Genomic DNA, 26494 nt, shown 5'->3' with positions numbered 1-26494 from the left:
AATTTGTATCAGGTATCAAAATTTTATTTAAATATGAGAATAGAATGATATCTCATTTCTTTCTCAAGTTATTAGGTTTTATATCTGAGGAATGGTCGAGTGCGACATGCCCAGTTCCGCCCACATGAGCTTGCCAGCTGCTTGCTACGAAATACTTATCCTCCACTTTTAAAAAAACTACTAGTTGAAAAAACTTGATTTTTGTACATCTTAAATCTGACATCTTCACTTGATTAAGAACTGAATTTTTCTTTTCGCTATATGCCATAGTTACTGCGCTGCATTAAATTAAGTAAATCATTGCTCGAAATTTTACAGGTTTTGCATATAGTTGATTTTAGCTCATACATTGCACTGAAATGTAGATAAAATATTGAAATTTTATTTAAAACTGAGAGCAGAAGGTTATCTCATTTTGTTCCTGAGTTATTTGGTTTTATATCTGAATGACGGTTGCATGCAGCACGCCCATTCACATCCTCGCACATCACAAATCATGTAGTCATAACAATTGTCATATCTCATTGATTCAAGATACTGAAATGACATTTCTTTCAAATGGTAGCACACAGTGAGGCACATGTGATATATGATAAATACTCGAAACTTTTTTGGTTATTAAGATATGGAAGTAACTCCCTTCGTGAAATCTTCTCGGGTGATCAGCCGAGTAAAGGCGTCAAGCGAAGATGATGGGTACGAAACCCTTCGAAACGTTGCGAGAAGACGACGCCTTTACTCGGCTGATCACCCGAGAAGATTTCACGAATGGAATACGCCGAGAAAGTCTCAAATCACATGGAAGTAACTGATCTGCAGCAGTAAGAGGTCGGCAGCTGATGATGCACTCAGACTTCCACAGCACTGTAGGAAAACCCATATGGCATACACACATCCACAAGACCTGAGGAAAGGCATAGCAAGGCGTGTAAACATGCTCACAGCAGCGAAAGGGTTAAGCAATATAGGCAACTCATGAAAAACATAGGTCTGTGTGGCAAGATGGGGATTTGCACAACCCTTCTCCCAAATGATAGTTGAGTCAGTGTAACTTGTGTCTCTTGTCAGTTGCTGTGGGCTTGGCACAGCAGCTCTTCGGGCCTATCTCAGCCAATAACATAAAATGAAGAACTGCGTATTTGCACACACTAACCAGCACAAATCAACAGAAACTATTGCTGTATTTGAAAATTCATGTTCAAACGAATCTCCTTCTGCTCTGATTAGTCAGAAAAGTAAATATTTAATTGTCGTTTGTGAAAATCAGGCAAGCAGAAACAGAAACTTCAATTTTAATTATCATAAACTTATAAAAGAGGCATATTGGAAGCCATTTCAGTTTATTCTGTGGTGAGTTATGAAATGAGCAAAACCTATGTACAAAATACGAGCCTGGAAATGTGTCAAGTGTTGTCTAAATTTTACATTCTGGGAGTATACTCAGTGATTCAGTGGCTGTTTTTAATGACTAACTGTGAACTTGTAATTATTTTCATCGACAGTGTTTGGATTTTGATGGAAAAGATAGCACAATTGACAGCAGACAGTAGGCAGTTGAGAAGTGAATTAACATCTAGAAGTTCAATAATAGCTACTGTAAAGTGCGACAATTCGGTCAGACTATGAACTGTGTTTGTTTCCTAATAATAATTACTGTGGATATCATGTTCATGCTGATATGATAGATTTGGAGGACAGTATTTTAAGACTTTTATTCCGTGACTGTGTTAATTACATATGCTTTCCACATATGTACTTCTGTGGACAATGTGGACAGTGTTAGGTAACTGCAGTGGAACAATCATGTAGGACATCAATAAAGTGTAGTATGTGTGCAAACTATTTATCTGTACTGTAATTAAAATAGATGAGAATCAAACTGGCCATAAACAATAGTTCATTCAACATCCAAGGGCAATTAAAGTGTGTGAACTGTAAATTTTGGTGCGGACTACATTGTTGATAGTAGCTTGTTCCCACCATCAACTTTTCAACCAGTTTCAACAAAGGCACTGCTACCAAGGCTAATTATGCAGGTAAAAACATGTAGGCTACAAGTGCTGTAAGCTGCCACTGATCTTATGCCATCTCGAGTACAATGTGCTAACCACTGGACCACCACGTGATGATAAAAAGTTAGAACAATGGTCAAAGTTTCAATAGGATTGAGCAGCCTCAAGGTCATAATACTCCAACCCAGATATCATTTATTTTTACACGTTTTTAAAATTTCTTTATATATTAAAGTCTGCATCTTTTTGTAAGAAACGAATTTAAAATGTTATTTCAGCTTATGGTTTTTTTTCATGCTCATATATTTAAAATTTGTACTGTAAATCACTTTCTAGGGACATGTTAGTATTACTGGAAAGTCAAGACTAGGATACTTAGAACTATTTGGAGAAGAAACAAAATGATTATTCGAGGTACTCTTGAAGCTCTAACTCTGTGGTTCTCATTCCCTTTATATTGATTTAGCAATCAGGTTCCATGGGACCATTCAGCCACAACTACTCGGTCACGAAATAAGTCAGTACATATTTTACAGAAAGCTGATAAGAAAATTTATAAATGAAGCTATATTATAAGCACGGAACAATTGTAAGAGAGTATATGAATAGATAATGCATTACAGAAAAAGTTTACAACTACTGCAAGAGAAGGAATTAAACGGTTAACCAACTGCATATTGTTAATCACTCTAGTGGAAGTAAAACAAATTCACTTTCATGAATGGATCTAAGGTCTTCGATATGAAGCACGTGGATTAACCAGTGTTCAAATGAGAGGCACTCCATGGATGGTAACAAACAACACATCATCAAATTTTCGTGAAATGCTTTCGTAGTTCTCACTACTAATTTGTTTGATTAAAGAGACCTTCATTCTTAGAATTATAAAAGAACATAAAGCAGTTATTGATAAAGAATCTGGTACTTAACCATTTTTTGACTTTTACTAAGTTTGTGGTTTTTATTCTATTTGTCCAGTGCTGACTTGTCGTCCAGTGCTCTTGAACTGTTCCATCATTTTAAAAGAGAAAGAGTTTCATTAATAATTCTGACAATGCTTGTAATGATTATATCAGTTTAGGTAGTGTGTCTGAAGGTGTGGCTTGGACGGTGTCTGATTACAAATCCAAAAATCATGTTTCTAACCTCAGTCAGTCCAGAGATTTTATTTGTCACTATCTCTTTCACCTCTTGGGCTGTTAACGTGAAAAATGCTAAAGTTGCATCATTGTTTGAAGTTCGTTAAACTGTTAAACGTTTTCCTGTAATTCACTGGCTAACTCAGTTCAAAAGTCAGAACAACACTAGGACGTATCACCTCCAATAGGAGCACACCTCACAAAGAAGTGCAGTTTTCACATCAATCTTGTGGGTGAGGATAGATTTATCTGCACATTTTTGTAAGTAAACAGTTCTATGCCTTAACTGTTCTATGCCTTAACTCAGTTGCACTGTCATGTGGTAACAGTTCATTTATTAGGAATAACAGCATAAATCGCAGTATACTTCCCCTCTCCGAAACTGCTGGGCAGTATCTATTCTGAAAGGGAGTCACTGATTTTGTCACAAGTGAGTAAGCTGTACTTGCCATTGTGTGACTAGGGCCTCCCGTCGGGTAGACCATTCGCCGGGTGGAAGTCTTTCAATTTGACGCCACTTCAGCGACTTGCGCATCAATGGGGATGAAATGATGATGATTAGGACAACACAACACCCAGTCCCTGAGCAGAGAAAATCTCCGACCCAGCCAGGAATCGAACCCAGGCCCTTAGGACTGACATTCTGTCATGCTGTCCACTCAGCTACCAGGGGTGGGCACTCAGCTACCGGGAGCGGACAGCTGTACTGTGGTGTTCAATTCAGCGTTCTTGTTGATGGCAGCTTTGCCCCTAAGTACACATGATGCACAGTTGCTGATTTCATAGTACTTGTACGCTATCAAATTAATTACATAAACTTACTAAGAACTAGTCCATTTTGGACTATCAACAATGTCATTCTTTTGTCTTTAATTTTAATGCAATTGTGAGCACTCCGAATTATTTCAGTTGTGCTATGATCTGCATAATCAATCAAAATTATTGTCAAGTGCACGAGAGCTATCAATATAGCAGCAAGTGGTACACACTATCAATGCAATATGGTATATTTTCAAACATTGGACATCTTATTTCCAAATCATAAGGCACTCTACCATGTAGTCATAAGTTACTAAACTGATCAGAGAGTGGGGTGATGTTACAAAAGTACTGTGGCAGCTATTTTTTCATTGTCGCATACGTCCACTGCAATATTCAAGCAGGAAATGACACAATTAGTGCCCAAGCTAAATATTATTGGACAATACTTGTGTTTTTATGCATAATATCCATGTTTTAGACACAGGACACTCATGCTGCTGGTACACCAGGTAATCATTTTAGTTATCCACGAGAAAAGGACAATGAATATACACCTGTAGACATTATATGCTCTTTGAAGATCTCCCATCATGAATCCTGTCTTTTTTACCTGTTGTATATGCTATCCCTACTGATGGTGTCCACATTTAACTACAGATGTTTGAACCAACACACCAACAATTTTAATCATGTACATTCCTCCTGTCCAATCCACATGTACCTCACAGCCATCATCTTAGTCATGCTTCAGAGAAGGCCACAATTCTTTTCAATAATTAGTGAAAGACAAAGCCAAATCACTGATCTGTTTCAATCACTATGATGAATTACCTGACCAGTTGCAGTATACAACTAGCTATCCAGTTCAAATGGTAACAAATCATCTTCTCAGCAACACGATTTTCCTTATTGCTATTCGCTGTTTATAACTAACAAACATTTCATACTCACACTGATAATCCTTTCTTGCACCAAGCCCTCACGTCTCTTTTCTTTCCTTTTATCATCATCTAGACATAGTCTACTGTCACTCTCTTCTTCTTCCAATGCTCCTGAAAATTCTTGAGGTGATCCACCCACACCTCCAATTGTGGGAGCAGTGGGTTTTATTTTCTCTTCATGTGTATCATCTTTTTCCTCCATTGGAACATCGTCATCCTCATTATCATCATCATTATCCTGGCAATCTTCAGTCTAAGATCGTTAATAAAACAAAAACCTGAGGTATAATTTATATCAAATAAAAGAATGCTGTTAACACGAGAAGCTCCAGCTGTCAAACTGAGGCCAAATTAAAATAAAAATGAAGATCACGAACATAAAATATGGACTAATAACATAATGTTAAAACAAACAAAAAGAATATTTAATAAAGCAGATAAAGGAACATCCTGTACAGCACTTTTCAAGAATCTCCCCTTCCATTTGCTGGTGTATGGTTCAGAGTGGATCTCTTTATTCTGATATAAAAATTTTTATCAGAGAGCCTGCAGGTATCTACTAAAGAATTGCACAGGCACTTATAAAAATATAAATGAACACTTTATTAGCGACACCTATCAAATAAGAGAAATCTAGACTCAGAGGCTGCAAATACTTATTAACACTATAAAGAAAAATGTTTGTGGTACATGTAAGTATATATAAAGTAACCAGTAATACTATTTAAACAAAAGCTAACTAGTGTAACTGGTAAAGACAATGGCTTTTTCCAAAGTAGTGGCTTTTTTTCTGTGTTGTGAGAGCTGTCTATTACAATTACTGTAACCTATATACACTTCAGTGTAGTGATAAATATCGCACAGGTAGACTACTACCACTGCTGCTGCTGCTGCTACTACTACTATTCAATCATCCATTTCACATCCCTCCATACTAGAACTTATACCATTTGATGTGTCATGAATGAGTTAATGACACAATTACAACCAAGTACTTAAAAAAAAATTTACAATCATAACAAACCTACTTTTGTATGTTTTTTGTTATCAAACAAATAACAGAGTGAAGGCTTTTGTCTTGTTTTTTCACATCATCCTGTACACAATTGGGGCTGAATTGTCTTTATAAAGTTTCTTTGGTTAATGCTACACGATAGCAACATTTTACAATTTTTAGCACACATATATGATTACGTGTATTCCTCAACATTTCATTGAAGCTTAAATTTAAAATATTTGCTCATCCTAAACTAACATGCAACACAAGTGGGTATTAGTACTCTCTTTAGTCATTTCACTGATAAAACTGTAGTGCTCTGCTATCTGTTGACAACTGGCTCTGACAGCTACTCCACAGCTACTGTACAATAGAGGGTGGGTGGTATTTCATGTCAATATTAGCAACTCTCTCTCTCATTCCAGTAGGGCATAGAGCAAGAAAAGATATTCTTCAAAAGGTGCCTTAATTATCATATCTTGTCCTCATTATCCTCACCGAAGATATGATATGAAGACAGTATAACTGTTGCAGCAGTTTGTTTCCTCAAACATTAATTCTCTGGTCAATAAAATTCTTATGGGTTTGAGGCCGCAATTTTATTGACTGTGACAACAGTCACGGAAGCCTACATTTACATTAATTCTCTGGATTTATTCAATAGAGAGCAACCTCAACTTTCTTCCAAATATTCCCACTGAATTTCCAGAGTAGATATTTGTACATACTTAGCAGTTATGATTTCAGCAGCACATCTCTACATGCCCCTTCAATGGCTGCTACCAACTGTGATTGATATGGACTACAACCACTGGAACAGTATTCCAGAGTAAATAGGACTATCTTAGCAGTTTCCTTTACAAATGCACCACACTTTCCTAAAATCCTTCCAACAAGTTTAAGTCTTTTATATGGTGCACGGTGTCTGTTCCCTTGGACACGTCTGAAAGAACAGACCATGCTGAATCCGCAGCTGTGATACATTATATATAAATTGAAGGTGGAGGGCAGTGGGGAGGGGGGGATTACTGATATCAGCTGCATCAGGACATTGATGATGATGATGATGAGGTCCCATACTTCGAGGAGCTAGGGGACGATGCAGGAGACCTGCACCGCTGACTAGGCACGGTCCTAGTGGAGGTAGTTTGCCACTTCCTTCCTCCGACTGCTGACAGTAATGGGGATGAATATTGATGATGAAGATGACACAACACCCAGTCATCTCCAGGCAGGGAAAATCCCTGACCACGCCAGGAATCAAACCCGGACCCCATGCGTGGTAAGCGAGAACGCTACCGCAAAGCCACGAGCTACGTGGAATCAATGGCAATGAATGAAAACATTTAAAACATTTGCTGGACTGGGATTTGAACGCGGGATCTCCTGCTTATTAGGAAAGTGCGTTAACCACTGCACCATCCGGGACACAGTAATATCGCAAGTGCACCAACTATCTCAGCACATCTCACGGCCAATCCAAATTCCCACCGAGCGCCACCTATCCACAGTTCCTGTCCATTTCCTCCATGCTCACTATTCTGAGATTCCTGCAGGAGGCCGGACATACTTGTGCATATGCACTGAAAAGGAACAGACACCATGCATCACGTAGATGGGCAATGGATCCACCTTCTTCAGTGCGGATGCACAAGTAAATCAGTAAGTCCAACCTCCAGTAAATAGGTGGTGCTCGGTGGGAATACGGATCGGCCATGAGGTGTGCCAAAATAGTCTGCGCAGTAGCGATAACACTGTGTCCCGTATGGAACAGTGGATAAACACATCTGCCTAGTAAGCAGGAGACCCCAGGTTCGAATCCTGGCCCAGCACACATTTTCACTTGTTGCTGCTGATTCCGCATAGTGTTCCAATATCCAGATTCTACTGACATTCGCCCCCCCCCCCCACCCGCCCCCCCCACCACCTTCAATTTACATAAAATCTAAGTCTCCCATTCACCTTCGCTAAAAATTACTGCATGTGTTCACCTCAATTCATGTCACTTCAGTCTCACTATTAAAATAACATGGAAGCCCTAAACATTAACTACTCTTGTAATTGGATGCTCAGAGCTGTTTCTCTTTTTCTATAAAATTCTTCTGTGTTCCACACACCGTCATGGCCGTAATATGATCTACCAACATTTCAGGGATTGTTGCAAGTGGCTTTGATCATGGAACAACACAAGTCCAAATCGAATCTACTACCTTCTTATACAGATTAGGCATACAGCCTTAAGGGAGCAAAATGTACAAGCTGCCCCCAGGGCCAAACATAACTTTTATTATTTAAATTTTACAAAGAGTCTGCCTTTTCCACCTGTCGCCTTTCAGCTGATGTGACAACAATCGACTGGATCATGCCAAAACAGGCCGAACTGCTATCAGCAAAGCCACCTTAACAGTCAAATATGTCAGAATCATCTGACTTATGAGACAGAGAGTTCTCACAGCCATGACCAAAACAAACCTCTATCTCTCCTATTCTGAACTGCCACCTAGAGCAGACACTAAATGGCTTAGTTCCTTTAATTTGGCATTTTCCCTTCTCCTCTAAGATGGTATGGGGCTATTTGTTATCTCTTCTTGTCCCCTGGCAATCCTCACCACATAATCCTCATGAGCAAATAAACAAATATGGTTTCTTTTTCTAAACTTGAGTACTGTATGTTAATTACAAGCCTACACCACTTTCCAATCTGGACTGGATCCCCGAGGGCGTGTACAAACTGGCGCCAGAAGGAGGATGGTGGGTTCGCCCTGTTTTCGGCTTTAAGGTGTCACATACAAATTACTAAGCCATGAGCACATGGATGAAACCGTTGTGCAGGTCTGTCTGGCTCTGTGCTGTGACACAATGGACAAGTGCTTAGCGCAGTCAGTCTGGGCTGCTTATTCCATGATCCCCATTGTTTTTTTTTTTTTTTGTGGTTTTAGGGCGCAAAACTTCTATGGTCATTAGCGCCCAGCCCGTGACGTAGAAAACAGGAAAAAAACGAAATTTAAAATCAGCAGCAATGGGAACAAAGTCATAAAATTTGAGAAACTAAAGGCAGAAGGAATGCTTAAAAATCCACTATAGAAAGGGGTTGGTTGTCCCCCAAAAAAAAGCTTCAAATGACTGACGTCATTTCACTGTCACTAATAAACTGTAGAACGCGGTCAGCTGAGCGCGTGTCATCTGCTAAAATCGACGATAGATCAGGCGATAGCTGTAGACGGGAGCGTAACGGATTAAAATAGGGGCATTCAATTAAAAGGTGTCTGACCGTCCACGGCTGAGAGCAGTGGGGACAGAGTGGGGGAGGATCACCGCTTAAAAGATGTCGATGACTAAAAAGACAGTGCCCTATCCGGAGTCTGGCTAAAATTACCTCCTCCCGACGACGCGATCGGGAGGAAGAGGTCCATGCGCAAGGAAGGGCTTTCACTTCCCGCAATTTATTATGGGGAAGTGTTGACCAATGCGCATGCCATAAATGAGCAACTTGGCGACATAAACCGCTCCGTAGATCGGTAAACGGAAGAGACTGAATAGCTGGCCGAGGAAGAGAGACTGCAGCCTTGGCCCCTATATCGGCCGCCTCATTTCCACAGATACCAGCGTGTCCTGGGAGCCAGAGGAACGCCACTGAGACGCCCCCCAGGTGGAGCAAGCGCAGACAGTCCTGAATCCGGTGGACCAGAGGGTGCACAGGGTAAAGAGCTTGGAGACTTAGGAGAGAGCTGAGAGAATCTGAGCAGATTACGTACTGTATCCGCTGATGGCGGCGGATGTAGTGGACAGCCTGGAGAATAGCGTAAAGCTCCGCAGTATAAACCGAACACTGGTCGGGAAGCCGAAAGTGATTTGGGGTGTCGCCAACAATATAGGCACTCCCTACACCTAACGATGTTTTCGAGCCATCGGTGTAAATAAATGTGGCTTCCGTCATTTGTGCACATAGAGCAGCAAATGCCCGACGGTAAACAAGTGTAGGGGTACCATCCTTGGGAAATTGACATAGGTCTCTGAGCAAGTCGATCCGGGGACGGAGCCAAGGCGGTGCTGTACCCCAAGTTGTCAAGAAGGTTTTAGGAAAGCGGAAGGAGAGAGAATGGAGCAGTTGACGGAAGCGGACTCCCGGGGGTAGTAGGGAGGAGGAGCGGCCTGCATACCCGACATCAAGGGAGGCGTCGAAAAAAAGGTCATGGGCTGGATTAGCAGGCATGGAAGACAAATGGCTAGCGTAACGACTCAGAAGGACTGCCCGCCGATTGGATAGCGGAGGTTCAGCAGTCTCAGCATAAAGGCTTTCCACAGGGCTGGTGTAAAAAGCTCCAGACACTAAACGTAATCCACGGTGGTGGATAGAGTCGAGACGCCGAAGAATAGACGGCCGAGCAGAGGAGTAGACTATGCTTCCATAATCCAATTTCGAGCGCACGAAGGCGCGATAGAGGCGGAGAAGGACCACTCGGTCCGCTCCCCAAGAGGTGCCATTCAGGACACGGAGGGTGTTAAGGGAACGCAGACAGCGAGCCGAAAGATAGGAAACGTGGGAGGACCAGCACAGTTTTCTGTCAAACATAAGACCCAAGAATTTAGCGACGTCGGAAAACGGAAGGTTGACAGGACCTAGATGTAAGGAGGGCGGAAGAAACTCCTTACGTCGCCAAAAATTAACACAAACGGTCTTACTGGGTGAGAAACGGAAGCCGGTTTCGATGCTCCACGAGTGGAGGCGATCGAGACATCCTTGAAGACGTCTTTCAAGAAGGCTGGTCCGTTGAGAGCTGTAATAGATCGCAAAATCGTCCACAAAGAGGGAGCCCGAGACATCAGGAAGGAGACAATCCATAATTGGATTAATGGCGATGGCAAACAGTACAACACTCAGCACGGAGCCCTGGGGTACCCCGTTTTCTTGGGAGAAAGTACGGGATAGAGTAGTGTTCACCCGCACCCTAAATGTGCGCTCTGCCATAAATTCGCGAAGAAAAAGGGGCAGCCGGCCTCGAAAGCCCCAAGAGAACAGTGTGCGGAGGATGCCTGTCCTCCAACAGGTATCGTATGCTCTCTCCAGATCAAAAAATATTGCTACCGTTTGGCGTTTCCGGAGGAAATTGTTCATGATATAAGTGGAGAGAGCAACAAGATGGTCAACGGCAGAACGATGTTGTCGGAATCCGCATTGGGCTGGTGTTAAAAGACTGCGGGATTCCAGCCACCAAGCTAAACGGTAATTCACCATACGCTCCAAAACCTTACAGACACTACTCGTGAGAGAAATGGGGCGATAGCTAGAGGGGAGATGTTTGTCCTTTCCAGGTTTCGGAACGGGAACGACAATAGCTTCCCGCCATCGCCTGGGAAAGGTACTGTCGGTCCAAATTCGATTATAAAGGCGAAGGAGGCAACGCAGGCTATGGGTTGATAAATGCAGCAACATTTGGACATGGATACCATCCGGTCCTGGGGCGGAGGAGCGAGAAGAAGAGAGTGCATGTTGGAGTTCGCGCATGGAGAAAACAGTATTGTAGCTTTCGCGATTTTGAGAGGAGAAAGCAAGATGTCGCACTTCCGCTGCACGTTTCTTCGGGAGAAACGCTGGCGGGTAATTTGAAGAGCTCGAAATCTCAGCAAAGTGCTGACCCAATGAGTTAGAAATTGCGACGGGGTCCACTAAGGTATCATGCGCGACAGTGAGCCCAGAGACCGGGGAGAAACTAGGCGCGCCTGAGAACCGTCGAAGCCGACTCTAAACTTCCGAGGAGGGAGTGAAGGTGTTAAATGAGCTAATAAAGAATTGCCAGCTTGCCTTCTTGCTATCGCGGATGACGCGACGGCATCGCGCACGGAGCTGCTTATATCGGATACAGTTGGCTAAAGTAGGATGGTGACGGAAAATGCGAAGAGCACATCGCCGCTCACATATTGCGTCACGGCATGCCTCGTTCCACCAAGGAACTGGGGGGCGCCGGGGCAATTCGGAGGTGCGTGGTATTGAACGTTCCGCAGCTGTGAGAATAACGTCGGTAAAATGTGTGACCTCATCGTCGACGCTGGGAAAGCGACGGTCATCGAATGTCGCTAGAGACGAAAAAAGTGTCCAATCGGCTTGGGCAAACTTCCAGCGTCGCGAGCGCGTATATGGCAGTTGAGGCTGCAGTCGAAGGACACATGGAAAGTGGTCACTCGAGTGTGTATCATCAAGGGCGAACCATTCGAAGCGCCGGGCTAGCGGAACAGTACCGACCGCAAGGTCCAAATGAGATAAATTTGCCGTGGAGGCAGACAAAAATGTGGGGACCCCAGTGTTGAGGCAGACTAGATCCGCTTGGTGGAAGACGTCTAGCAATAGTGAGCCACGTGGACAAGGATGTGGAGATCCCCAAAGCGGGTGGTGGGCATTGAAGTCCCCAACCAGCAAATAGGGGGGTGGAAGCTGATCAAGAAGATGAAGGAGATCAGCTCGTGCCAGTGGTGTAGACGATGGAATGTATACCGTACATAGAGAGAACGTGTATCCAGAAAGGGAAAGACGGACGGCGACAGCTTGGAAGGAACTGTTTAAGGGGATTGGGTGATAATGGAGAGTATCATGGAGCAGAATCGTGAGTCCTCCATGGGCTGGAGTGCCTTCAACAGAGGGGAGGTCATATCGGACGGACTGAAAATGAGGGAGAACAAAGCGGTCATGGGGACGCAGCTTTGTTTCCTGAAGACAGAAGATGACCGGCGAGTAGGATCGTAAGAGGATCGACAATTCATCCCGATTGGCGCGAATGCCGCGGATATTCCAGTGGATAATGGACATAGGGTGAACAGAAAATGGAGAAACGTGACCAAGGGTGCTGTCAACTCAACGACTGCTCAGAGCTTGCGACCGACAGCATGGAATGGCATTCAGTCGAAGGCAGAAGATCCTGATCCATAGGTTGGTCAGGAGCAGCTCCTGCCTCCAACGATCGGCCAGTTGACCGGCCACCAGCAGTGCGCCTCGGCGACACGGAAGATGGCCGAGGGCGATTTCCGCCAGATGGTGCTGTAGTTGGGACACGCCTTGGCGGAGAAGGAGAGGAACTGTGTTTCTTCGTAGCCTTCTTGGAGGTATGATGTTTAGATGAAGGAGGAACCGATGGTTGTGAAGTTGCAGTACGTAAAAACTCTTCACGAGAATGCTCTTTTTTCGAAGACTTGGCGTCTGACTTTTGGGCTCGAGATTTAGCAGAACCCGACGAAGGGTGAGCCATAGAGTGGGCAGGCGAAAGTGGTGAGGTTGAACGGGCGATCTTTGCGCTGGCCGATCTGACGACCGTGGTACTAAATGTGAGGTCGCAAGTCTGCGTGGCCGCCTCCTTTGTTGGCCAAGGAGAAGCAAGGACAGTGCTGTATTTTCCTTTCTGAGGCACGGTGGGCTGTCGACTGGCGAGTAACTTTCGAGCAGCAAAGGTCGACACCTTTTCCTTCACTCGTATTTCCTGGATGAGCTTTTCATCCTTAAAAACGGGGCAATCTCGAGAGGAAGCAGCGTGGTCACCCATACAGTTGATGCAGTGAGGGGATGGAGGTGGACAAGCACCCTCATGGGCATCCTTGCCACACGTAACACATTTGGCCGGATTGGAACAGGACTGGCTGGTGTGATTGAACCGCTGACATCGATAGCAACGCGTAGGGTTTGGGACATAAGGGCGAACGGAAATTATCTCATAGCCTGCTTTGATTTTTGATGGGAGTTGAACTTTGTCAAATGTCAAGAAGACAGTGCGGGTTGGAATGATGTTCGAGTCAACCCTTTTCATAACCCGATGAACAGCGGTGACGCCCTGGTCAGACAGGTAGTGCTGAATTTCTTCGTCAGACAATCCATCGAGGGAGCGTGTATAAACGACTCCACGCGAGGAATTTAAGGTATGGTGCGGTTCCACCCGGACAGGGAAGGTGTGGAGCAGAGAAGTACGCAGCAATTTTTGAGCCTGGAGGGCACTGTGTGTTTCTAACAACAGGGTACCATTCCGTAATCTGGAACAAGACTTTACAGGACCCGCAATTGCGTCGACACCTTTCTGAATAATGAAAGGGTTGACCGTGGAAAAGTCGTGACCTTCGTCAAACCGAGAAACAACAAGGAACTGTGGCAACGATGGAAGAACCGTCTGTGGCTGAGACTCAGTGAACTTACGTTTGTGAGCAGACATAGTGGAAGGTGAGGAAACCATTGCGGAAGAATCCCCCATGATTACCGGCATCTCCGATGGCGCGCTCCTCCCTTGTGGGGGCCCTCACCGAGGGCACTCCCGCCTTAGGTGATTGTTCACACCTCAGGTCACACCTCCCGACAAACGGACGGAGGGACCAATCGGCACTTTCGGAAGGTATCAGCTCAGGTAATCACCCCTCCCTGGGCCTGGCCTTTACCAGGGGGTACGTACGTGTCCTACCTGTCTACCCGGGGTGGGGAATTACGCGTTACCCCGTCACCGGCTACGCATGGAAGTGCGTGGGTCGGCCTTCAGACACGCACAGGGAGGAAGAAAGAGAAAGGGAAAGGAAAGAAGAGGGGGTCTCAAACGCCGCAGCGGAGAAAAGGGTAAAGAGAAGAGGTAAGGAAAAGAGAAGGACAAAGGAAGGAAGAAGACATACAAGCAAGGAAGAAGAAGAATGCGGTACATTTACAAGCGTCCGTCTCCGGACGTAGGCGCAAACCATACTCCCAGAGGGGGAGAAAGTGAAGGAAAGAGCCAGAGGTGAGGGGGGGGGGGGGGGGGGGGGTGAAGACAGGGGATGGGGAAGGATGCGGAAAGGGAAGGTATGCAGCCCGGAAAAGAAGGAAGGCCACATTAGCTCGGGGCCCCGTGCTCGCTACGCACGTATCCACAAAAGAGTTGTGGATCCCCTGGGGGGGATCCCCATTGTATTCTACCCAGAGCTGCTATCACCAATGCTGCTGCTGCTGCGCAAATCAGTCGAACATCACTCATCGCATCTCCCACCTGCACATACGTCCACGTTGCAGGTACTATGACCAAGTGCCACCTCGTCGGCAGGCACCGCCGCTTTATTACTGCCTAATGCTTCGACACTGTTAGTCAATGAACAAATGTATGTTGTGAGCTTTGCTTTTAGGGAGAAAACATCGCCAGGGTCCGATCCTGCCAGAGACTTTGCAAAGAGATTGCTGCCAGAGACCTTCAGTTTGTTTCGAAGTGTGTAGTTTAAAGTGATGCACACCACCACGTACAGGGACAGCTGGACATGAAAGCAAGTCCGGATCAACTCCACATGTACTTTAAAGAAGTAGTAAATGAGATGCCACAAGGCGGCACTGTGCCTGCAGCTGACTTTGCTTCCCCATTTCCAGAGTACGCATAGCTGGTTCCGTCCCAGCCTGTAACTGATGTTGCAGTATGTCTACTGGTTCCGATCTTTGTGGGTAAACCAGGTGGCAATGTCCAGATTTTCATACAAAATTTAATAGGTGTAGGGGAACTGTCCATGTGAAGTGACAAAGTGTCGGTACGAGTCGCCAACCTTAAGTTACAAGAACAGGCTTACGTAAATTCAGTGGAAGGGCTCAGAAATATCATAGAACTAGACATTTTTGCAAAATGGCTACTGGACAGGAATGGCGATAAGCATAATGTTTGCTACTATGGACAAACTTTGCACCCTACACCAAAATTCCAGAGAGGATTTAGAGCACTTTGCTGACAGGGTAAGATCCGTTTTGCATTGTACATATGTACTATGGGAAAATAACGAAAGGAGTGAAGTACTACACAGCAAAGCAGATGCCCTCCGTGTAGATGTATTAATTTGCAGGACTGACCCACAGGAAGATGCTAAGGTGAAGTGTGCATTGACAAACACACTAAGGGAGGCCATACTACTTCCGCTTCTATGCAAGGACTGCCAATTTATCCCCCCACCACCAGATTTACATTCATTGTCAAAGTGTGCTGCACTCATAGCATATACCCATATCACAAGGCTCCTGAGTGCCTAGCACTGGCATGTGCCTATTCTTGAAAGTTCAGACATCAGAGAGCAAATTGTCCATCTCTACAGCATCAGTGAACAAACCAAATAGGTTGCTGATGTGTTCAAAGGAATGGGAATATGGGAAATTGGAACGGGAGCAGCTCTGCCACTGCACCTTGTTTCCCTTCTGCAAAGCACATCCAGTATTCTTACTTCTTATTTCTAGGGTGGCAAACATCATGCAGCAAGGTAAAACCGATGGCAGAAAGACTACCTGTATCACTGATCAGTATTCATTAAATCTACTGCTGTGTTGTTGCCTGAGTCAATTGGGAAAAAAGTAGTATATCCAAGAGGTTCGAAAAATGTGGAACTGGAAATCGGGGGAAAGAAATACCAGTTCACATTTGAAGTGGTTTGGAAGCATTGCCACAATTTCAGTGCCCTTTTATGCAATGGCTTCATGCACCAGATTTCCAAGCACCAGAAATAGATAAGTCCAAACTGGGGGGAAACATCCACCATTTTGGCAGTCTCCCCTCCCCCCCATAAGAAGGTGAGCAGGGAGTCCAGACTGAGTGATCAAGTTCAGACAACCCACTGAATACGTACCATACCGCCAAGGCTAAACAAAACGAAAAAATATCATTTAATACTGGCAAAATTGTTTGAATGGAGGTGAAGATAGATTTTTTTGAAGAGGAGATATTTTCTCAGTACATCCATTAACACAAAATGAAGTTGCAGACAATAAATAGACACATGCGGAACACAGTTTACCTTGAATGAGTGCAACATGAGTGCGACAGAAGATGGTACCTTTTTGCCAGTAAGCACTCTTCGGGGTGCACAAAGTAAATACTGACAAGGTAAGAACATTCAAAGAAACTGAACAGCCTGAAAGAACAACTTATATAAATTCCATCTCAGTGGTGTCACCTGTTGTTGTTGTGGTCTTCAGTCCTGAGACTGGTTTGATGCAGCTCTCCATGCTACTCTATCCTGTGCAAGCTTCTTCATCTCCCAGTACTTACTGCAACCTACATCCTTCTGAATCTGCTTAGTGTATTCATCTCTTGGTCTCCCTCTACGATTTTTACCCTCCATACTGCCCTCCAATGCTAAATTTGTGATTCCTTGATGCCTCAAAACATGTCCTACCAACCGATCCCTTCTTCTAGTCAAGTTGTGCCACAAACTTCTCTTCTCCCCAATCCTATTCAATACCTCCTCATTAGTTACGTGATCTACCCATCCAACCTTCAGTATTCTTCTGTAGCACCACATTTCGAAAGCTTCTATTCTCTTCTTGTCTAAACTATTTATCCTCCATGTTTCACTTCCATACATGGCTACACTCCATACAAATACTTTCAGAAACGACTTCCTGACACTTAAATCTATACTCGATGTTAACAAATTTCTCTTCTTCAGAAACGCTTTCCTTCCCATTGCCAGTCTACATTTTATATCCTCTCTACTTCGACCATCATCAGTTATTTTACTCCCTAAATAGCAAAACTCCTTTACTACTTTAAGTGTCTCATTTCCTAATCTAATTCCCTCAGCATCACCCGATTTAATTTGACTACATTCCATTATCCTCGTTTTGCTTTTGTTGATGTTCATCTTATATCCTCCTTTCAAGACACTGTCCATTCCGTTCAACTGCTCTTCCAAGTCCTTTGCTGTCTCTGACAGAATTACAATGTCATCGGCGAACCTCAAAAGTTTTTACTTCTTCTCCATGAATTTTAATACCTACTCCGAATTTTTCTTTTGTTTCCTTTACTGCCTGCTCAATATACAGATTCAATAACATCGGGGAGAGGCTACATCCCTGTCTCACTCCTTCCCCAACCACTGCTTCCCTTTCATGCCCCTCGACTCTTATAACTGCCATCTGGTTTCTGTACAAATTGTAAATAGCCTTTCGCTCCCTGTATTTTACCCCTGCCACCTTCAGAATTTGAAAGAGAGTATTCCGGTCAACATTGTCAAAAGCTTTCTCTAAGTCTACAAATGCTAGAAACATAGGTTTGCCTTTTCTTAATCTTTCTTCAAAGATAAGTCGTAAGGTTAGTATTGCCTCACGTGTTCCAACATTTCTACGGAATCCAAACCGATCTTTCCCGAGGTCCACTTCCACCAGTTTTTCCATTCGTCCGTAAAGAATTCGCGTTAGTATTTTGCAGCTGTGATTTATTAAACTGATAGTTCGGTAATTTTCACATCTGTCAACACCTGCTTTCTTTGGGATTGGAATTATTATATTCTTCTTGAAGTCTGAGGGTATTTCGCCTGTCTCATACATCTTGCTCACCAGATGGTAGAGTTTTGTCATGACTGGCTCTCCCAAGGCCATCAGTAGTTCTAATGGAATGTTGTCTACTCCCGGGGCCTTGTTTCGACTCAGGTCTTTCAGTGCTCTGTCAAACTCTTCACGCAGTATCTTATTTCCCATTTCGTCTTCATCTACATCCTCTTCCATTTCCATAATATTGTCCTCAAGTACATCGCCCTTGTATAAACCCTCTATATACTCCTTCCACCTTTCTGCCTTCCCTTCTTTGCTTAGAACTGGGTTGCCATCTGAGCTCTTGATATTCATACAAGTGGTTCTCTTCTCTCCAAAGGTCTCTTTAATTTTCCTGTAGGCAGTATCTATCTTACCCCTAGTGAGACAAGCCTCTACATCCTTACATTTGTCCTCTAGCCATCCCTGCTTAGCCATTTTGCACTTCCTGTCGATCTCATTTTTGAGACGTTTGTATTCCTTTTTGCCTGCTTCATTTACTGCATTTTTATATTTTCTCCTTTCTTCAATTAAATTCAATATTTCTTCTGCTACCCAGGATTTCTATTAGCCATCATCTTTTTACCTACTTGATCGTCTGCTGCCTTCACTACTTCATCCCTCAGAGCTACCCATTCTTCTTCTACTGTATTTCTTTCCTCCATTCCTGTCAATTGTTCCCTTATGCTCTCCCTGAAACTCTCTACAACCTCTGGCTCTTTCAGTTTATCCAGGTCCCATCTCCTTAAATTCCCACCTTTTTGCAGTTTCTTCAGTTTCAATCTGCAGTTCATAACCAATAGATTGTGGTTAGAATCCACATCTGCCGCTGAAAATGTCTTACAATTTAAAACCTGGTTCCTAAATCTCTGTCTTACCATTATATAATCTATCTGATACCTTTTAGTATCTCCAGGATTCTTCCAGGTATACAACCTTCTTTTATGATTCTTGAACCAAGTGTTAGTTATGATTAAGTTATGCTCTGTGCAAAATTCTACAAGGCGGCTTCCTCTTTCATTTCTTCCCCCCAATCCATATTCACCTACTATGTTTCCTTCTCTCCCTTTTCCTACTCACGAATTCCAGTCACCCATGACTATTAAATTTTCGTCTCCCTTCACTACCTGAATAATTTCTTTCATCTCGTCATACATTTCATCTATTTCTTCATCATCTGCAGAGCTAGTTGGCATATAAACTTGTACTACTGTAGTAGGCATGGGCTTTGTGTCTATCTTGGCCACAATAATGTGTTCACTATGCTGTTTGTAGTAGCTAACCCGCACTCCTATTTTTGAATTCATTATTAAACCTACTCCTGCATTACCCCTATTTGATTTTGTATTTATAACCCTGTAATCACCAGACCAAAAGTCTTGTTCCACCTGCCGCCGAACTTCACTAATTCCCACTATATCTAACTTTAACCTATCCATTTCCCTTTTTAAATTTTCTAACCTACCTGCCCGATTAAGGGATCTGACATTCCACGCTCCGATCCGTAGAACGCCAGTTTTCTTTCTCCTGATAACGACGTCCTCCTGAGTAGTCCCCGCCCGGAGATCCGAATGGGGGACTATTTTACCTCCGGAATATTTTACCCAAGAGGACACCATCATTTAATCATACAGTAAAGCTGCATGTCCTCGGGAAAAATTACGGCTGTAGTTTCCCCTTGCTTCCAGTCGTTCGCAGTACCAGCACAGCAAGGCCGTTTTGGTTAATGTTACAAGGCCAGATCAGTCAATCATCCAGACTGTTGCCCCTGCAACTACTGAAAAGGCTACTGCCCCTCTTCAGCAACCACATGTTTGTCTGGCCTCTCAACAGATACCCCTCCGTTGTGGTTGCACCTACGGTACGGCCACCTATATCGATGAGGCACGCAAGCCTCCCCACCAACGGCAAGGTCCATGGTTCATGGTGTCTAAAAGTACAAAATGGAAAGAATCATAAATATCTGTGCAAAGCAGACTGTGAAGTACTGTACTTTGCTCTAGCCGAATCTGCAACTTTGTTTGAAGAAAAGAAACAGCTTGCAGCAAAACTCAGAGATAATCATTTGGTACAAAAGCCAGTGTGCACCAAAACTGTTACACAGCAACTGACAAGTTTCCATTGCTACAATTTATGTTCATACCCTATGTACAATTTACAGTCTACAGATTAAGAACAAATTTTATCTTAAGTATTAGATGGGAAATAGTGTTGTTATTTTCTACACCACTCTATTGTTTGGTCATATTGATTATTCTGTTACATGTTTTTGCCACATCTGGCTCCTGATTAGCTTGAATATTACCTTTGTGCCATTCTTGTAAAGTTTGCTATGTGCCTTATAGGTTTTTAAGCATGTTACCTTGATATTACTATTGTCTGTACAGAACTTCTTTCTCACTGGATTGTTATGATGGACAATAGCCTGTCCGTTGTAGACATCTGGCCCTTGTTAAATGACACCAGCTGCAAAGCTGATGCCCTTCTACACTGTGTGCCACTATGTGATCTAATGTCGTCGTATTGCAGTTCCATGCGACTAGTAGGTGCATGTGCTACTAATGTATCACTGCTTTTACACATTCTCTGTTATCTCAAAATTAAGCGTATGGCCTTTTCAGCCTCTAGCTCCTCATTCCCAATCCAACCAACCCAGCTAAAATTCAGCGTTATTCTGTAGCACCACAATTCAAAAGGTTCTATTCTTTTATTGTCTGTTTTGTATGCACACATTACATACATTTGTTATCCTTTCATCTTTCAAAAAACCACCACACATCTCATTTGTGTTTTGATGTGCAAAATTGCTCAGACAGCTTTTTTCTGATATTCTTTCAAAGATTTTGGAAAAATTGCTGCCATTAAAATAAACAACACAGCTATTACAACTGCTATAATATATATACACTGCATTGTTGCTCTGTTCTATGCATCCACAACTTTCCATCTGAGAAGAGAGGTTTAGACATACAGAAAATTAATATATTTTCTGATAACAAATGTGATAGACAATATTATCAGATCAAGCACTTTTGAACTTAGACTTAGCAAATCTCTTATATGTTTCAATGCACCTGCTTCTGTGTGTGACCTGTAACGTATACTTGAACACATTGTGTCAATGTCCGACAGCTGTCTTTCATGACTTTTTTTCCTTTTCAGCTGCTTCTACGATGATACTGCAGGTAACTGGAAAGAGCATGCAAGTCAGAATATCTGGATTAACATGGCAGTAAAATGCAACACTACAGTCGAATAACAGCTGTCTCCATTTCCTGTGAAGATTCCCTACATTAGTACTGTTGGAAGGTCGGCATCTCATTTGTCAGAAACTCTAACTTACTTGCCACCTAAGCAAATCCCTAATATTATAAGCTGTGTTTTGCAACTGGATCCCCACTTTGTGTGCTGCTAGCAGACCTTTTATATGGAGTCCACATAATCTAATTGTGACCAGAAAAAAATCATTAAGAAACTGTAATAAGACAGGATTTTTGTTGAGGGTTTTAAACAAGTTCAGTGATTTCATATCTCTCATTTTGAGGTTCTGTAAGTGTGATGAGTTTTTTTAATCAAGTATGAGATTTTGTAACTTCGATACATCATAAAACTTAAGTGAGGTATAGTAGAATTATGCCCGATAAAAGTAAAATTTAGAATGGAATCTAGAATTCATAATTTGATTTTCATGCTCCAACCCATGAAGTTTGCCCCAAAGTTGTTGTGAAGTTTGTGATAATACTTTGTGCAAACACATTTGAAGTAACAAACAAATTTCTTTGTCTTCAGCAACCGTCCTATGCTGCAGTTCTCCATATATTGTTTTACTGCCTTTGTGGACACTGGATGTCAAATTTTTGAAGTAATTAGCCTTTCTCTATGCTATATGACAGAGGAAAGTACAGCTGAGGTAGGTTTTGGTTTGTTCATCTCACATCCTGCTCGTCAGATTGCAGACAGCTGAGATAGGTTTTTGTTGGTTCATCTTGCATACTGCTGGCCAGACTGCATATCACTGGATTTGAATGGTAAATTAAACTTGGAAACTCTCGACATTAACATTTATTAATCTATTTACTTATTTATTAAATACTCTTTTGCAAAATGATATTTATCGTTTCAGTAGAGGATAGGCTTCCTTGGTAAAACCATATCACCAATTTTGGGGACTTCCTTTGAAAGACTGCTTTGCCTGAAAAATGTACCCCAATTGGTAATTTGTCAATGGAATGAAGTATTGTATCAACTTCTCACTATGTGAGAGCAAACAAACAAAAGGAAAGGTCAGAGGATGAGAACAACAAAATGGCTGAGCATAAATGTAGCACCTGACTTTTACTCAAATGGCAAAGTTCTCTCAAAAATATTAAGTTCTCAATAAATCATCCCCAGGGACAAGTTTTATTGAAGCTCCAAAGCACAGGAAACGAATAAATTTCACAAATAGGAAAAACTGCAGGACATCTAATATTAATGGGATCTTTGAGAGTATCTGCATTAATAAGATGCCAAATAAACCACATTCACTGCAATTTTCAGCGACACATGCATTAAGGAATTGCCAACTACCCATCGGTATCACGGGACATTTATTCCAGTCTCTGAAGTATACTTGTGGTACAGAAGAATGTAAAACTTTTAAACCAGCCACTTTTAAAACATAAGCATACCATACAGGCCTTTCTTCTGGTAACTTTAAGCTCCCCCAAGCTATTACTGAACCCATTCACATTTATCAGTAAATATTTTCTTTCCCCCCTTTCTCTTGGATGTGAGAACAGTCTTCTGAACACAGACAGGATGACACACAAGAGGTAAGGACATTAGGTAAGTGCTAGAGATGCCACGATGGCATTAAGAGATAAATAGAGCATCTTGGTGGGCACAGAGGTGTTGGATACAGCCCACTATAGAGGGAGGGGGAGAGACATTACATAAGGCACAAAATGAAGTGGTAGGAAAGGACTGACTTCTTGTTTTTTAAGCTGTTTCTCAGGTCAATATCTTTTTACAAACTTTCCTATTTTCCTTCCTCAGCATATGTATATTATATTAGTCCCTTTCTTTAGCAAAAGTATCCTTTTTACTCCCATTTTTTTCTTATTTTTCTGCTTTTTATATGTTTTAAGAGCACTCTCATCAATGAAAGATGATGTGCAACATAACTCAAATTGCTGTTTCTGACATTCTTTCACAGATTTTGGAAGAAAGATTGCCTTTAAAATAAATAAATAACACATCTATTGTTACTGCTATAATACGTATCTACTACATTACTACTTGGTTCCACTTATCCTTAACTCACCATTTGAGAAGAGAGGTTTATTTTATTTATACATATGTATTACCTTATCTTCCTGTGCAATTTCATCAGCCTCTTCCTCCTCTTCGTCAGCCACTTCCTCTTCCTCTTCATCTTCCTCTTCTTCTTCCTCTTCCTCCTCTTCATCAGATGTTGTTGTATCATCATCGTCATCATCGTCATCCTCTTCATCATCACTTGATGTAGTGCTGCTATCTGAATCAGGCTGCTGCTCTATTTGAGTCCACTGAGGTGGCTCCCACTGTGATACTCTAGTCTTTACATGGTAATAATAAACACGGCCTTCAGCATCCTTGGCTGATTTCCATTTTGGTGGCAACCTGATTGGAGGAGGAAGTAAGGGTGGAGGAGGTGTTGGGGTGAAGGGCTGCTGAATAGGAACTGACACAGGATGAGCATGGTGATATGGCGGTGTCTGTATGGGGCTATAACAAAGGTGTGATGGTTTTTGGCTGTAAGGGGACTGTATGGATGAATCAGTTGGTGATGAATCTCTGTCTCCATATGGAGGAGGAAGTGCACAGATACGACGATGAAATGGTAAATTATGCCTATCTCCAGACCTCATATCTGAAGGGTCGCATGGGAGAGGCGGGGGCCCATGTTGAATAGCATCCGGTTGTGGGATAAAACCTGATGGAGGTGGTCCGTGTGAAAGAGGAGGTGTTGGCAATAATGGTGAGCCTTTATTTCTACGTGGTGTCATTTTAGGTACGACATGGTTCATTGTGACATGTGGTGGAGGAGTTATTTGAGGTGGAGGTTGTAAGAAGGTGTTTCCATGGTGAGGAGACGGTGGTGGACAGTGTGAGGGGGGTAATCCATGAGGTGGTGATGCCCTGGAAGGTACAGGGGGCACGTGGATTGAATTAGAACATGAGACATGAGTAGGTGGTGGACAATGATGAGAGACAGGTGTATTTGGAGGAGGGAGCACATTAATTGTGGAACCATGAGGTGGATGTGGTCCATGAACAGGAGGCGGTCCTTGGGGCACAGCAGGCCCAAGAGCAGGTGGGGGGCCGTGGGGCAAAGGAGGTCCATGTGATGGAAGAGGTGCATGAGGTGGAGGTGGTCTGTGAGGCACAGGACCTCCATTACCTGGAGGAGGACCTTGAGGAAAAGTGGGGCCTTTTGGCATTGGAGGACCACAGGGAGGAGTTGGTCCATGTGGAAGAGATGGAGCATGAGGCAGAGGTGGTCCATGTGATTGCAATGAGCAGTGAGACAAAGGGGAAGCATGTGGTGGAGGAGGTATATGGGGAGGAGGGGGGCCATGTGTAGGTCCAAGGGGTGGAGGAGGACCATGGGGTGGCAGGGTACCAAGCTGAGGAGGTGGGCCTTGAGGTAGAAGTGGTGCCGGTGGCAGGGATGGTATTTGTGGCTGCCCAGTAGATGGTGAAAGTCTGTGTGTCGATAACTGTCCAATCGGTGTTGGAGGCCTATGTGAGAGTATACTACCAGTTGGTTGCAATGAAACATGGGGCAATGATGCACTATGAAGAGGCAAAGGTGCAGTGTGGGAAACAGACTGAGAGTGTGGCGGAGGTATGTGTGTTGGAGGAGGACAGTGAGGAGGAATAGTAAGAGGAGACACATTAGTATGTGGGGGTGGAACAGTGAGATGATGTACTGACATTGATACACTGCTGGCTTCATTTGGACCCATGTCACTTGGTGTTAATAAGCTGGTATCTGAAAACAAAAATGCAAAAATTTTAACTTGTCAGTGCAATATTTAAATATATTGTATTTATTCAACAAAATTATTTGGTCTGCATTACTGGCTGCCTAAGGTAAGAACTTTATTTCACAAGAAAGTGTGGTCATAAACTACTATATTCTTTCACAAATAGAATTTTAATTTAGTTTAGCTACCCTTTTAAATTTGTCCTCAATGACTTAATTAGTATTATGCTAGTCAGTAATCAAAACTTATAAAATGGATGCTGGGTGTCTATAGTTAAAATGCTTCAGGTGAGGTGTCCATCTGCTAGAAATACAATGATTATTTTGAATGCTACTGTTGTACAGGCATTCTTAACATTTCATTTTTAATTACTATGATACATTTAAAGTAATAACACACAACAGAAAAGGAAAAAAAACAAGTAGTGTCTGTAAAATGATATAATATGAGAGCACAATTACGGAATATCAGTAAACTTAACTACAACACATTTTCACAAAAAATGGATGCTCGTCCGCATAAACTCAAACAGGTCAAACAGTTAGTTGAGGTCTAGCCACATTCCTGCATTACATGGCTGAACGTGATGACTATGGCTCCTAAATCAATTGTAACCAACGAAGAAAGCAATAAACACAGTTTTTTGTACATGAAAATGAAAAGGGAATAGAGATCACTTATTTACCACAGATAAAACTCTCTATACCCAACTGATGCTTCATGTATTTCCATTTAATTTTATAGGTTATTGAGGAAAAGTACTGTGTGCTCAAATGAAGCAAACCACGTTACAACCAAGACAATTCTTTCTTAGAAGAGAAGATGTTACCAACTTCCAAAACATATGAGACACTATACTGCTATTGTAAAAGTAGTGCATTTACCTCTTAAATGACATATTAGACCCACAGTGCAACAGCCACTCTGAGTAGGTAGTTAACAAACACGAGTTGGAAATCTGTCAGAGAAAACATACATGTCATATGCTTGCATCGTACTTGATGCATCCATACTGGCTGTAATAGGCAACTGCAATAATTAGGGGCCTGAAAAATTTGCATTTGCAATAAATATAGGTGCAAATTCTGCCTTAAATTGCAAATTTCTTTAATAAATGCTATTTCATAGCAAACTATCCTGATGTACAATTTTATTACAGGGAGTTTCTTTTCTGCATTGAAATACCAGAAAGTAACAGTTTTCAATTATTCGTATTGTACATCATCCGGCAAAACCAAATTGGGAAGAGAATGTCTGTAAGAATATGCATGCAAAATAAAGAGCACACCTATTAAAGAATTCAACAAAGTACAAGTGCACTTATAAGTTACACTCTAGTGCCACATCAAACAGGGAGTAGGTTAA

At 42.6% G+C, this 26494-nt stretch overlaps 1 protein-coding gene across 5 annotated transcripts in view; it reads right to left on the bottom strand.

The window, feature by feature from the left end:
* Positions 1-26494, bottom strand: part of LOC126458516 (uncharacterized) — a 254934-nt gene that overhangs the window by 41270 nt on the left and 187170 nt on the right. For 4 of the 5 annotated variants that reach the window (XM_050095616.1, XM_050095614.1, XM_050095615.1 and 1 more), the window contains 2 exons: positions 23465-25134; positions 4865-5107 (listed from right to left, as the gene is read on the bottom strand). In XM_050095616.1, the coding sequence (XP_049951573.1) occupies positions 4865-5107; positions 23465-25134 (1913 nt within the window). The remainder of the gene's footprint in view (positions 1-4864; positions 5108-23464; positions 25135-26494) is intronic. The other variant, XM_050095619.1, reaches the window with a different exon arrangement.

Source organism: Schistocerca serialis, chromosome 2 (genome assembly GCF_023864345.2).
Source record: "Schistocerca serialis cubense isolate TAMUIC-IGC-003099 chromosome 2, iqSchSeri2.2, whole genome shotgun sequence".
Taxonomy (NCBI): Eukaryota; Metazoa; Arthropoda; class Insecta; order Orthoptera; family Acrididae; genus Schistocerca; species Schistocerca serialis.
Note: the sequence above shows the minus strand (reverse complement) of the source record. Positions and strands in the feature narration are given on the sequence as shown.